This window comes from Colletes latitarsis, chromosome 9 (genome assembly GCF_051014445.1).
Source record: "Colletes latitarsis isolate SP2378_abdomen chromosome 9, iyColLati1, whole genome shotgun sequence".
In the NCBI taxonomy this organism is placed as follows: Eukaryota; Metazoa; Arthropoda; class Insecta; order Hymenoptera; family Colletidae; genus Colletes; species Colletes latitarsis.
Genome location: NC_135142.1, coordinates 30,766,348 through 30,781,076, shown reverse-complemented (window position 1 = coordinate 30,781,076; position 14,729 = coordinate 30,766,348). Strand labels below are relative to the sequence as shown.

General features: G+C 45.9%; 1 protein-coding gene across 2 annotated transcripts in view; it reads left to right on the top strand.

Moving 5' to 3' along the window:
- The window catches only part of LOC143345511 (uncharacterized), a 346,505-nt gene that overhangs the window by 307,972 nt on the left and 23,804 nt on the right, over positions 1-14,729 (top strand). For both annotated transcript variants that reach the window (XM_076772707.1, XM_076772709.1), the window contains one exon: positions 11,740-11,833. In XM_076772707.1, coding sequence (XP_076628822.1) covers positions 11,740-11,833 — 94 coding nt within the window. The remainder of the gene's footprint in view (positions 1-11,739; positions 11,834-14,729) is intronic.

The following is a 14,729-nucleotide window of genomic DNA, read 5'->3' as shown; positions in this document are numbered from 1 at the left end:
AGAATGAGGTTTTTTTTAGACCCCGAAATGGAAGCTGTCTCCCGTAAGAGAAGATTACCACTTCGAGAAAGGTTTGCTATCTATGATTCCTTTTGCTGCTCGAACAACCGCTAAGAGACATCGCGCGTCTAAACACGATGTTTAAAGCTCGATCGTGACAGCTCGCGTGACGCTGTTACCAATTACCCGATGTGCCATTAATGTTGTCACGTGACAGCTCAGTCCGTTGTAATCCAGCCTGGCTGCAATTTCAATTCCCCGATAATCTTCGGCCAGCGGATACCTTTGCTACCTGAATCCGCAAATACGCGAACCGCGAATCCGCCCGTGGTCGCTGTGCGGCAAAGCATTCCGATATGACGCGCAAACAGACCGCGTCAGATTGATTATGGTTCAGTCGAAAATTAACGTCGCCGATGGACGCCATTGGCCCTTTATCGCGCGTGAATTACGAGTCACCGTACTAGACTCTAGAAAGAACTAGCCAAATTTAAGAAATATTAATTCCATCGTGAAGAGCAAATTTAATTTTGCGATCGAAAAAAATTTTAACGCGTGCTACGATCGAGATCCATCGGCCGTGCAGAGAGCAGAGAAAATAAAAGGGTAAAAATGGACGGAGAGAAAAATTGGCGGAATCCTCGAAACGTTCCAAGGTATTCCAGCGAGACGGGAAGTGAATTACAATGCGGAGGAAGTTCGCCACGGGCGAGGTGAAGCGAATTGACGTTACGTCGACTAAGCATCGTCCGAATCCTCGATAAATTCGTAATATTGCTACCTGTCAGGGCCATTCATCCTCGCGAAGCCGAGTTACGTCCATTACGTAAGAATAGACGCACGTTGCACCTCGTGGGTAGTTTCACGCTCGTTCGAAGTTTATTTCTGCGAGAAACGCCGGTGAAAAGAAGACGGAGGAAAAAGGGGACGCCATTCGGAGAAGGGAAATGTCTTTGAAGTTCCAATTTGTTCGACACCTTCCACCTACGCCCGTTCGGGGCGTCGTTACGCGAGCGACTATAACTTGGACGAGCATAGCAATTTGTCAAACGCACCGCGCGAACGAAATATTAGATCTTCGTGGATCTAAAATATTTTTACGAACTATATTTTATTTAATTTTTACGTTTCGACCAGCAGAATAATAACAGAAATTTCATTTTGCCAATGTGGCTTGTAAAGTTTCATTAGCGCGATGGTTACTTTACGTGTTAGTTAACGATCGCTGTCAGCTTTCGAGAGATCAAACGTCAACAATTTCGCGATGCCCGGATCTAATACTTCCGACGAAATATCCCGAGAATATTCCTCCGAACTTTAGCTTCCAACGATTCCGGCTATAACCGGAAGAGCGAAGGCTCGTCGATCGGAGGATCATTCTCGAAACAATTTGAAATTCTCCCGATGCGTAGAATTTTCCGTTGAAACTCGACGTGCCGCGGCGGGACAAATAAAACTGATCGGGAATTAGGTAGCAAGTTCGGGTGAACTTTGAGCTATTCGTTAACGGATTTCGAGCGAAACTTTCCCGATTCCGACGAGTAATCTACCTCCACAATTGGGGAACGAGTCTTCGTCGAAATCTCAAGTTATCCTATTTCACGGTTAATACGATGTCAACTACATGCAGGTGAATTCAGGTGACGTGGAACGACGGCCCTCAACTCTTAACTAGACGCGTCTGGATAGGAAATCCTTATGGGAATAAATTATATTTCGTTGCTAAATACTGTCCAACCCGTTTAAAAATTATCCTGTCATCGTTTCCGAATCTACAAAGTTTCAATATTAATGTATTAATTAACTCGCGGATTCTGTTATCGGAGGAACCACTCCTCGATGCACAAACCCTGTCCTATCCGTTAACGAAGCTTCGATTACGTTCGAATAATCTTCGAGGCGTGAAACAAAAGTCGATCGAAGCGGATGATCGAGATGCTCGATCGTCAGCGGATGGCCATGATGAAAGCTGTCGATCTCAGGCGAGGCGATCGCGGGAAAGAAAAGGAAACGAAGTGTGCTCGAAATCGTCGCGACGGAGTGTGTCCGGTGTGCAAATGAAACCTGGTCAAATTAATTGAACATCCATCTCAATTACGGGGCTCCGTACGTGAATACGCCCGTAGACGCGTTCGAGATCTTACGCGTGTGTACACCGCATATATCGCCGGTGGCCGTCGACAATTCTATCCCCGCGGACGATCCGGCAGGACAATGCATCCTGGACAGAATAATTCACTGGAGCCATTATGGTCGGTCCAGGACAAGGGCTTTATTATTGACTTACGACTAATAGTCACGCTGTGGATTACGCGCGTGTGTACGATGCGGTACGCGCTTGCGCTCGCGTTCTATCTCTCTCTCTTCGAGTCTGCTTCATCGTTTCCGCCATTCAGTCACACGATTCCTTTCTCTCTCGCACTCCACGACCGCTAGATCCGTTCTCTACGACCATGCCTTCGATCTATTGCTCATTTCCCCGCAAATGCTGATCGAATGGGCCGCGTTGCAACGCCTGCTGGCTACCCGAATGTCCCACCGAGAATGGGTCGGTTGTTCCTCCGCGACGGAGATAAGATTGGACCTCGACACCAAAGACACACTAAGTCGTCGATTCGGTCCCCAACGCAGCGGTTTTTAATATTTTTAACGCTTTAATAGTCGCGCGTTTCGAGCCAAGAAGCAGAAGGCTTCAAAGCATTTTATTAATGGTCAAATTAAAATGTCCAGTCATGTGTTACAACTTTGCAGTGGAGGCATTCATTAAATGCGATAAGCATAACATAAATGGTACCAGAAAAATATACTCCAACGGTTGTTTTTTTACACGAAGCCATATGTAACAATATGGGCATAAGTAATTCTTGATAAATTCCAAATGACCCCTTTATCGAACGTGTACACAGTTATTAACAGGAAAGAACCTACCAACAAGCACGACACACCCGATACTTTACACGCAGCAATATTTTAATTTGCCTGCCGACTCGATTATGGCGATTATCGAAAAATTATTGCCCTCGTCGGAATGGGATTAAAACAGAGGGTGCGTTCGAGGGTAGACCGATTTAGAGGAGCTTCGGTGTTTCTGCGTCGAGCACGCGAAAGCCTAGGTTGATTCAGAATAGATACACAGAGTCTATCTTTTTGAGAATACTACCGAGGCGATTTAATGACATTCCACGATAATGTTACATTTTCCTTTAGAGTTTGTTGCATCGTTTTTAGTTTTGCATTTCTTGCACTCGCGGCCACCCCGTTGAGAATCTCTACACCAGAGAGTCGTACTCTTGACAGTAACTCTTGAGAACAACTCTCCAGTAGACACTAGTTACGAGTCTTTTAAAAATAAAGATCTGTTTACTTAAACGTTGAACTCGTTTTCTACCCTTACTCTTTTATTTAACGACTGTATTCATTAAATGGTGAGATTTAACAAGCAAGGCCTTTTCCTATATATTTGCAATTGAGCATTTCGCAAGAATCTGAGTTTCACTGGGGGTGAACTAAACTTGTCAGTACAGTTGGAGCATTAGAAAAGTGCATCTGACAGGTCCTCGACGCGATCGTCCAGATCTGTCTAACAAATAAGCATCGTCCGATAGGGGTTGATAACGACGGTCTACGGCAGACGCACGGTAATCTGTAAACCAATCATACGGGCTCGTGGAACGGATCCACCCCAATTGGCCGCATCCATATTCCTTGTTCTGCCCCGACCGGATTCGATCGTTCGACCGGATCTTCGCGCGGTTCGCCCGATCGACGCATTTCCATATTACACTAAGATTAATTCGGGCCATGACTCCGGGTTCACGACGCATCCATGAAACTTGGCAGCTGTCTGTCGCGCGTTCGCCGTTTTCAGGAACTGGTTAAATTTACCTTCAACGTCTGTTATTATTCCTCACATTCATTTTACTTATTCTCAGCAACAACCCTCGACTATGTATCATCAAGGGAACTATCTACCGCACTGGTAAGTGCAAAAAAATGGAAAAAATGAATAATAGAGGCACGGTGACATCGACGTCCCGCTCGTAACGTCACGTTTCGGTCCCGGGGCCGCAATCGTTGGCAACGGTGGCCGATTTTTGGCCGCGCGGCCTCCCGATCGTTAGGAAGTTGCTAGCAAACAAAAAGTTCGCAACAGATAGGAAATTATTTCCTCCGTTTGTCCACGGTCAATTTTCCCGGGAAACTCTTTTTAATTATTTTTTACAACCGTTGTTTCGAGCATTCCGAAATTCCAACAAGAGAGAAAAAAGCGCTTCGACCACGTAGGGGGGAGGGTCGGGACGGGGAGACGGCGGAGAGTGGCAGCGAAGCGCGGATAGGGTTACTAACGATTTCGATTCCGCATCGCTCAAACCGAGCGCGTTGAATTTCGCGAATGCTTTTTTGATCCGGCGAGCCACCACTATCTGCGAGAGTGGGGTGGCGCCGGTTGGTTTTGGTCGAGGGTGACGCGAGGGTGCTTCTCCCGCTCGCTCCCCAGGCGCCAATGACGCCAATCTCCCGTGTAAATCGCGACATATTTCACCAGCTGCCTGCCGGGGTGGGGACGCAGGGGATGCCGGTGAACCTCCATACCTTGGCGCTCGCCCCCGCAACCCCTTCCGACCCCGTGAGCCCTCGATCGGTCTTACCGCGTTGCTTTGAAAACGCGCCGGTGCTGGATAAAAAGTTCCACGGCCTGTTATCCCGAAAGTTATCGCGCGCCGCGGAGTTTCTCGTCGAAGTCGACGAGTTGAAAATTCCGCGTTGAGCCGAGCAACGACGAGCCTCGCCTGCCAGGGAACGCGCATCGATTTCCACCCGTAATTTATCCCGACTCTCGCGGGATCATTTTTAACGCTCAAATTCTTCTCGAACGCCCAACGAATCTATACGATATACTGCTAGTCGACTCTTTCGGAAGAAGTCTCGATAGTAAATGTCATCTATAGTTAATGAAACGATTCGATACATCAAAGATCGCTGAGACCTAATTTCTATTCTTTATTCGTACAAATGTCGGTTAGTCATGTGTGTTTTCATCGACGATCGGACACGGTTCGAATCGAATCGGAATTCGTTTATAAGCGAGTAAGTCACCGAAAGGATCACGGTGCGGCGAACAAAAACCGGACGTGACGCACAGGAGGACGCAATTTTCGGAATTATCGGTTCGTGAACGCCGACTGTCGAGGTTTGGCGCGAGTGCACGCGTCCACGCATGGGCGCTCCGTAGACACTCGCGTTGCTCGACGAAACGGGGGCGAAAAACACACCCTCGGGCCAGATTGTTTTTGATACCGTTTCCATCGAACGAGCCCGCGACTCCGTGGCCCGTCGTGGCGTATGCATGCAAATGGGTACCGCGTTCCTCAGGCGTTCTTTCCTCGAGCGGAAGCTCGCGTTCCCTTGGAACAGACGTCGCATAAAATTATCGTAACCATGCTGCTTCTATGGCGCGTTGCAATTGGCCATCGTCCGTCGGGGCTGACGTTGGACTTATCGCGATGGTTATTAGAGAACCGCGACAGTTTTTCTCCGCTTTAAGCGGCCGCGCACCGCGTTCGCACGTCGTTCGACCTCTGTTCTCGCGTGGCTTTACAACCCCGCAAGCACCGCCAATTCGAAGCTCGAGTGCGTTCTCGATAAAGCAGTCGACGAACTTTCAACGTAGGCGATCCCCTGGATGGAGAATTTCATGTTTATAATATGCTTTGGACGTAACTAGTTCCAATATTAGCAAAGGAAATGTTATTTCTATTAATTAGAGTTGGTAGAATTGTACTCAAATTTTGTAATATTTAGAGGAAAATATGTAGCGTCTATCATTAGCGAATATTTTAACAAATTGCCTTTACGTTGCTTTCATGCTCGACAAAAATTGCAATTTCCATTTTTCGATGAAATATTGCGCCGATCTCCAGCGTCGCGAATAACTAAGGGTTGCGCCTTTCAGGTGCAAGAACCCCAACGGCGTCCAATTTGATTTATGATTTGTTCTATTTTGTTTTCTTTAGTAATAAGTCTCGCGCGAGTTCCTTCTACGCGGGAAAGAGGAACTTTCGAAACTTAAATTGGTATACAATCCCCTTATTGGTTTTATTACGAAACATGGTAAAGTGTTTTATAACTTTCACATTTTGTACATATTTTTCCTTCTCCGGATGACTAATTGAAATTTGATAGACAAGTTTCTACGCTTCGTATTACGTCGTAGAAAGTACATATTTACTTTGTTCGGTAGTTACTGACCGTATAGTAAATGTCTCTCTTCTCTGGTAATTTCGATTAACCTTGTAAGGTAGTTTTGAAGTTAATTATACCCCGATAGCCGAGGAAGTTAAACCGAAATTGTGATTTGATGTGACTTCATCCAACGTTATTGATCTTAATTCTTTGACTTTCTGCTTCAACATTTTCCTGGCATTGTATTCAACCCTCGTTCGGTCTATGTATCCAGTTACGGAAGGAAGGGAAGCTTTCACAGGATGGCACGCGTGACGATTCGCTTCGAGACAAATTGTTTTTAACGTCCCAAAGAGATTTCCAACTAGCTTGCGTTGCAGTACCGGTTAAATAACCGAAGATAAAATAATATAGCGGTTAGCATATCGTTTCAGCATGTGAGTGTTCACCCTGGTGAATATCCAGTGGAAATTTTTTGGTTTAGATATAAATTTGAGAAAAACAATTTTTTAATCATTTAAAAAACAAACATTGAGGAAAAACATGCGCTCTGAAAAAGCCTTATTTGTTCAATATTTTAATATGCAATGTGCAAACAAAACTGTTCGAGTAAAAAATATTTTTCGCAATTTATTTTTACTTCGAATTTAGTGTCCAATATTTCGCGCAAGGGCAAGTATTAAAAGTTTTATCTTAAACATTGCTATCAGCAAATTTTTGCGCGAATATCCTGCTCTGTAATTGTGCGTTTTCCACGAAGACAGCTTTTCCTGTGTATTTTCCAAGGGTTTTCAGGAACTATTTGGACTTATTAACAGATATATACCCTGTTGTTTTCCTCGATGTTTTGTTTTAAAAAGAAGAATGTTATCGAATGTTCGAATACAACGGTGTAATTTCGAAGGTAAATATTGAGAAATGGAACTGCGAATTTTTCTTTGCGGAATTTCTTTTCTGAGGAACAGATAAGAATTGCTTGGAGGCATGACGAAACGAAGAATGGACTCCTACAGTCAAACTCAATAAACATTTCCTCAATTTACGAAATTAATTATAGACTGTCTCTACCAGTTCGTGGTCTTTATTTCTGTGAATTATTGTTCATCTACGTCCGTCGAAGTTGATACCATTATAATATACAGGATGTTCAGCCACACCTGGGAAAAATTTTAATGGGAAATTCTAGAGGCCAAAATAAGTCAAAACTCAAGGATACTAATTTGATGCTTGAGGCTTCGTTAAAAAGTTATAGAAATCTTTCCGGTCACAGTATATTTTCGGTAAAGAATTTTTTTCTCGAAAGTACGTAGGATTTCGAGGATATGTGTATTCACCAAATATGATGGTAATTGACCCCTGCAACTAAAAATAATTTTTTCAGAACGATTTAAAAAATTTTTGAAATTTCAGGGAAAAATGTCATGTATGGTCAGACATTAGATTTTCGGTAAGGAATTTTTTTCTCGAAACTGAGTAGGAATTCGGGGGTATGTCTATTCACCAAAAATGATTGTAATTGACCCCCGCAACCGAAAATAATTTTTTCAAAACGATTTGAAATTTTTGAATTTAATTGTTTTATTATTGTTGTTGTCTTATTTTGGCTTCTAGAATCTCCCATTAAAATTCGTCCCAGGGGTGGCCGAACACCCTGTATAATTCTATCATCTGGTTAGGAATAATATGAATTTTTCAAAAATATAAACCAGTTTTAAAATTATCGAATCAGTATAATACGCAAACGAATAAGAAGTAAAATGAAGGGACGAAACTTTGAAAGAATATCATCCCTCATTTTTGGCCGCTTCTACCTCGTTTTCGAAAAGTTTCTTGAAAATCTGTAGGGGTAAGGGACAGTTGAGGGATGTTCCTCGTAAGCAAAGAAGCAGCAAAAGCGCCGGAGGTTCGCCGAAATGGAGGCTGGTGGCGTGCGACGACGCCTGTTTCGTTCAGCCCGACGCACCGAGACATCTGGAAACTTGGGAATTAAGAGATCCGCGAAAGGCGGTCATTCGATTATTTCCAGCCATTAAAAGGGCTGCCGCCCTTCCTTTTCCAGGCGTTCCTTTTCCCAAGCAGCTTCTTTCCGGAACTTTCTTACACGAGTTTTACATTTCGTCGCGCGAACGGAGATTCGAAAGAGGGTCGAAGAGGCGTGGGCGCGCGAAGGGAAAGGAAAACACGCGGCCGAAAGAGAAGAGGAGCGTGTGCAGGCTTCCCAGCAAGTTCCTCGTCTTCGTCGAGGGGGTCGAAGAAGGTTGTCTCGGGCCACGAGCATCCCCCAAACCCCTCCCCGTCGCTTCAATCCCCGGTGTCATTGGTATTCCACGCGGTCGCGGCAATATTGCGTTACTAGAACGCGTCTTGCAAGCGGAATCGAAGCGACGCGGGCCACGATGACACCGAGTCGACGACGCCTTGCAAGTCACACCGCATGGCCGCGGCTCCCTTTTAATTTACACCCGCCGAAATTAATGCCCAACCACCCCTCCCCCGTTCGGCCGTAATTGAGACGAGGCTCGATTTTTTTCAATCGTCTCTCGACGTCTTCCTTTGACTTTCAATTTCCTCGCACGTCTTTCGCGAACCAGCTGTTCCAGCTACCAATTTCTCCGAGCGTCCCTCTTTCCCTCCGGCTCGGAGGAATTCCTTGGGAATTTTTTTTAACGCGCACTCGGGATCCTCGCGAAGTCCCCGAGGAAAGTGTCCTCGTTTGAATGGCGCCAAGGGGCGGCGGGGAACGGTCTGCATAAAGACGATCTCGAGATCGTAATTATTCGATGCTTCGACGGAAGTTCGGCAGTTCTGGTAATGGAGGGCTGGAAGAGGCTCGCAGCTGGACTGAGATTCTAAGCGTCTCGGGATACGTTTCCCTTCTGCCTCTTGCGACGAGGAACCAGACGACAATTTGTGCAATTTTAAGCTAGAAATTTTATAAAAAAAATTCTGGAGCGAGATATTGGGCAAAAGTTACGAGACGCAGGAATTGAAAACCCAAGAATCGCCCAAGGTGAAAATGGAATTCGCAGCTTCCCGAATCGTAAAACAGCGAGCGGAACGTGTCGGGGCGAGGGGGCGTAAAAATTCTTAATCTACAACGCGGCGAACAAGTCGTAAACTCGATTCCGTTCGCAATAAATTTCCTGCGAAACGCAATCGAGCCGGTCCAGCCTCGGAGATATATAATTTGAATTCGACTCGTCGCCGGGCCTACGATCCACCAAAGGGATGTTTTCCTCGCGCCCTTCGTTCGTCGCGGAATCAAGTGCTTGAGATTATGACGGAGGCTTCGGTCACGTATTTCATTAACAGCGATGCCGTCGGTTCCGTGGCCACGCAGGGATCCCTCGGGAGTGTAGGCAGCCGCGAAATATGTTTGCTTTGCGTTACATCCCCTGGGATGATCCCGTTATAATTATGAATATCCTTGTTGTCGGGCGAACGACCCTCGAATCGTTCTTCGCCTCTTTCGACGCCGTTAATCTTGACCAGGGTTCGAACCCTACTACCTGTCTAAAAAATTATCAATCGACTGTCGCTTGTACGTACAAAATTATTTTATATTTAAAATTTAACATAATACACCGGTAGGACTGCGACATTTAGACAATTAAACGGCGAATGATCACTCTAGTTTCTTCGCGACGGTCGCTTATTAGTCCCTTGAGAACCGTAGCTTTAATTAATGTGTGGTGAAATCGAGTGATAACGTAACGGTGAAGACGAATTCCCATCTATGTACAGAGTGTGGCAAAACTAGTACTACAATCGGGCATCGACCGATTCTACCTGTGAGAATAAACCGGGAAAAAGAGAATAAATTTGCTCGGAAATACCTTGACAATTTACCCTCCCAATGCGTTTCGAAGTCACGTTTTCGAGTTTTTCAACGGAACAGTATCTCTCCACGACTCGGCGTCCGATCGAAGCGCAGATTTTTCCGCGGGAAATTCGTTGGTGCAACGAGAGTCTGCGTCTCGATCGGGCCCGTATCGACGAGATTCGTTCCCCGGTCTGGCGTGTTTTGAAACGAGCAACGACAGATTGGAATTACCATATTGGAAGAGGGAACTGGACTCCTTATTTCCGTTTCCTTTAGGACGGGGGGGAAAAAGACCCCGGAGGGCTTCCTCTATCCAAATCGCTCGCCTCGCTTTCCCGTACGATTCTTCTCTAGCGTTAGCCTCGCGTTCTCGGGAAACTGTCTCTCGTCCCTTTCTACCACTTTTCTCTTTCCCGTCGTATCCGCTCTCTCTGTCGCGCCCAGGGTGCTTTCATCTCCCCTTTTCCATCTCGGGTCTGGGAGATTCATCCGATTCTCGTCCACGAAGATTTCAATCTTGTTTGGTCGAGGTATCGACACGTCCTCATCTTCCTCTCGATATTCCCTGCAACCTGCTCCCCCTTTCCGTCGTCTGTCTCTCTCCATCTGCCCGCCCCTTCCGGCCGCGGAACGTTTGCTAACCCTTGCGAGAACGAAAGAGGACGGTCGATGTCTATATCGATCGGTCAGAACGAATCGGCTGTAGGCACCAAGGAAATTCCCGGTCGCTTCCGCAGGAAATTCGCGGAACGCGCGACCCTCCGCCGATTTCCAGCCTCTATCCTTCCTCGACGTGCCAACGAAATCGTCGGTGTCTTCGAAAATCACGATGCTATCGACCACTTTCCAGCCTGTTACCGCGCCGCGAAAAACACGGAGGGTTGGAGGGCGAAGCGGCCACCCCCCTCGAAGATCTCGACTCGCGCTTCTTCTCGATCCCGGAAAGGACTTTTCCAGTCTATGAATATATTAAAAGCAAACAAAGCCACTCCTCTCGTAATCCTCGCCTTCCTTTTCTCGGCTCGTAGGACGTTACGCGCGCGTTTATTAAACCGGCCCGCAAACGCTTTCTTAAGCACTTTAAAGTTAAGGCTCCGTCGTTACCCTCGAAAGTCCTGACGTTCCGTCTACCCCTCTCCCCCTCTCGACGCTCGAGATCCGTTTTGCGCGACGACGATGACGAGAAATTCAATTCGCGTCCATCGTTCTCCACTAACGAGCCTTTCGTCGTCGAATAACACATTTAATTGCATTTCGTCGAAAAATGAACTTTCTTCCACCTCTAAGTTCTCTGAGTCTATAGTTCTCTAAATATCCATCGATATCATATATGAGCGACAGGATTTTTCGCTAAGGACCTATGTAAAATAAGATTCTTTTTCGGTTCGAAAGTTACACAAAAGTATGACTAAATTTCTCAATCCAGCCCCTCGTCCGTTGGTCAATGGGGAGAACGTGATCGATGTGAAGTATTGCTTCATAATGGAGTTGAGCTCCACCTGTAATCCATCAAGGTATAAGCAATCGAAGTGGCGGCTGGACAGGTGCAAGGAATAAGAAATAGTCGATGACTTGCTTTGGGTTCTTTTTGTAGAGTTCAACCACTTCCCTACTGACTTTTTTTTTAGTTGGTTCAAGAAAGGTTATTTTACCTGAGATCGGTTTCTCCCATTTATAGAATTTATTTTGTGGATTTCACATTTTTCTTTCAACGTTTTATGTGTTCTTTTCAGACTGAAATATGTTCGAGCGCCCTGACCGACGTCATTCACGCAGTCATCAACGGAACGGACGGTTGCCTGTTCTGCTTCGGACACGCGGGCTTGGGTAAGTCTTTTGTAAATAAAGTCTTTTCGTATTACTAAAAAGTACCAGAGATATTCTTGGTAGTTAGAGTCACTGGGCCATCTCGTGTATAAAAATTCGTACATTTCGAGTAAACATTCGTTTGCTTGCACGATGAGGATCGACGCTCCGTGGAAAGAGGGGGTTAAACATTTTTCCTCGTTCCGCGCGATGCGTGAGGGCTGACAACGTCTCCGTCCTTCTTCCCAGCGGCTTTGTTCGGCAAAGTTCGACGTCCTCGTAGACAAAACGCCATTGTTCCCCCGCGAGGAACTCATCCGGACCGAGCGTAGAAATAATTACATGAAATATGAATACCTCGAGGAATTCTCGTCGTTCTTATCGTCCTACTGCGCTCTTTTTCACGCGCTCGTCCAACGACCGGCTGCAGTTTGCACTTAGCGATGATACGAAGATCGCAGGACGTCTTGACGCTTCGCGTAAATATTGCTTACCAGACAAATGTACAAATTTGTGCCTCCTTTCCCTCGTCGGATAAAAAATAATTGCGAAAATACGTGAATTTCCTCCGCTTCATTTGCGGGGTAAAAAGATACTTCGCTTAAAATTTTTCCACCGCCATTTTCTTTTTTGATACTCATACACCTCTGTTATAATCAATATTTCCATATACTTGTATGAGATAAGTTAGATCCAGTTAAAGTTGGTAATACCATACAGTTGTGAATTTCTGTAGGCACAAGCGCAAGTAGAAATAGTAAATCATGGTCAGACACGATAGATCGTACGCTTAGCAAATAAATTTTCAAACTCGATTTTCTCGAAAACGAAGTCCTATAAGAAAATATTTTTCATCGATCAATTATACCTCTATCTAGAAGCATTTTGATTACTTTTCGTATCAATTTGCCTACATTAATCAACGCTGATTGCAAGTTTGGGAAGAGTGTATTTTCTCGAATCGAGTATTATAAATTGACGGACCAGAGAGACCGTGAATAGAGTTCGGTCAGTAAGCGCCGAGATTAGAAATCCTATGAATAGCCCCTCGGTGGATAAAGTGTTAAGTGAATCGTCTCCGAACGTCTGCTGAGTATGCGCAGCGACGACAGAAGCTTCTTCGCTAATTACGCGCGCGCTTGATTCTTCAATGTCGCCTTTATTCGAGGACCAAGACCCGGACGAACAAATTTCACTGCGTTCTCTCGGCTCAATTCATTATAACGAGTACGAAACGCGAAATTCAAGGGCTGTAGCTTCCGTCCTTGAATCCTCCAGCTACCACTAGAGGAACTTACTTGTCTCGACACTTTCCAAGACGAAAGATTCCATTCGATAATTCCACAGAAAATCTGAAGCAAAGTTTCGCGCCGAGTCCTACGCTGTGAATTAACACGTTCCTGGATGAGGTTCGGTCTTAAATCAAATTTAATATTCCTTGCGTTTATATGCATCGAGCCTCTTACCTAATCACCATCGAATCTAATTGGTACCACGTTTCGAAAGATAGCTAATTTGGTAGTAAAGGGAACGTAAAGAATACAAACGAACGAAGATTCATTTTAGTTTTTGATAATATATCGGTTTCGATGTATCTTTGTTGGGATGACACTGGTATTAACCCTTTTTGAGGAAAGACGCGTACTCCAGCCCTAAACGAGCGCGTTGAAGATTCGATAGATGAATTGGGGCGTTGATTCTTTACTCAGACGGTTCCCTTCTCCTCCCTTAGACCGCTCGTTTGCCGCTTGGTTTTCATCGTTCTCCGCGAAACCAGCCGGAGAACACGGTCGACGAGACGCGCGAGTTGTTTTACATTTTAAGTAGTGATATCGAGTTTGCATGCAAATGCATGATTATGCGAGGCAACCGAGGGGAAGGAAGGCTTTCTCGGCGGGTAATGCCGAGAGGGTAGAAGGAGGATGGATAGGAGACCGCGTTCCGCGGGGAAAATGGACGAGGCGAGAAAAGGGGCGAGAACGAGGGACCGAAAAGGTGGAGTCGAAAGGAAACGAGATAATGTATGCTACTGGGGCACGCTCCATCCTCTTCTCCGCCTTTCGAATCATAACGTATACCGGAGAGTATCTCCGCCAAGTCCTCGCTTCACTTTCAACGGGAGTAACTTCCGAGCTGACGGATTTATGGCGAACCCCCCGCGAACAGACCGATTAAACTTTCCTGATCTGCTCTCCCGCGGCTTTGTATCGACTCTGAACATTGCCAGGATTCTCGAGAACCTCGTACAGCGATCGAATTCCTTTCTACTAAGTTCCTCGCTCTTCGAACCGAGCGTTATTAATTCTTTCCAAGCTGATACCTACACCAATAAAAAACATAATGAACCTATAAGTACTTCAACCCCTGCTTGTGAATATTTGTAAATCTCGATTACCAACGCGAGAGAACATCGAAAGAATTCCAGTCGGAGCAACCAACCCTTAACGCGCGGCGATATCGAGCCGCGATCGTTCGAATTCTCGCCGTAGTTAGGTGAAATTTACCGCGAGAGAAAATCAATAAAGAGAGACGCGTGAGATAGTGTAACAGAGACGCGAAGAGCACGGTAGCGGTGGGAGATAAGAGTCTACCATTCGGAGATAAAGAAACGCGAGAGACGAAAGACGTGGAAGGAAGCCGAACGAACTTTCATCCCCTCGCGCCACCGGCGGAGATACTTGAGGCAAGTCCGCTAGCAAACTGCTTTTGATCATCGCTACGACAACGCACTTCTCTCCCTTTCTCCTCTCCCTCTGTGTCACTCGCTTCCCTCGGTTCGCCTTTCTTTGTAGCCCCGACTCCCCTAACTCTTTACCTCGTCGTCTCCCGGCTGCTTTGACACAGAGAGGAGCGACGAACGCGGGACAAAGCTGCCGAGATCCGCGTGGCGTGGCTGCGAGAAGAAACGGAGGCCTAC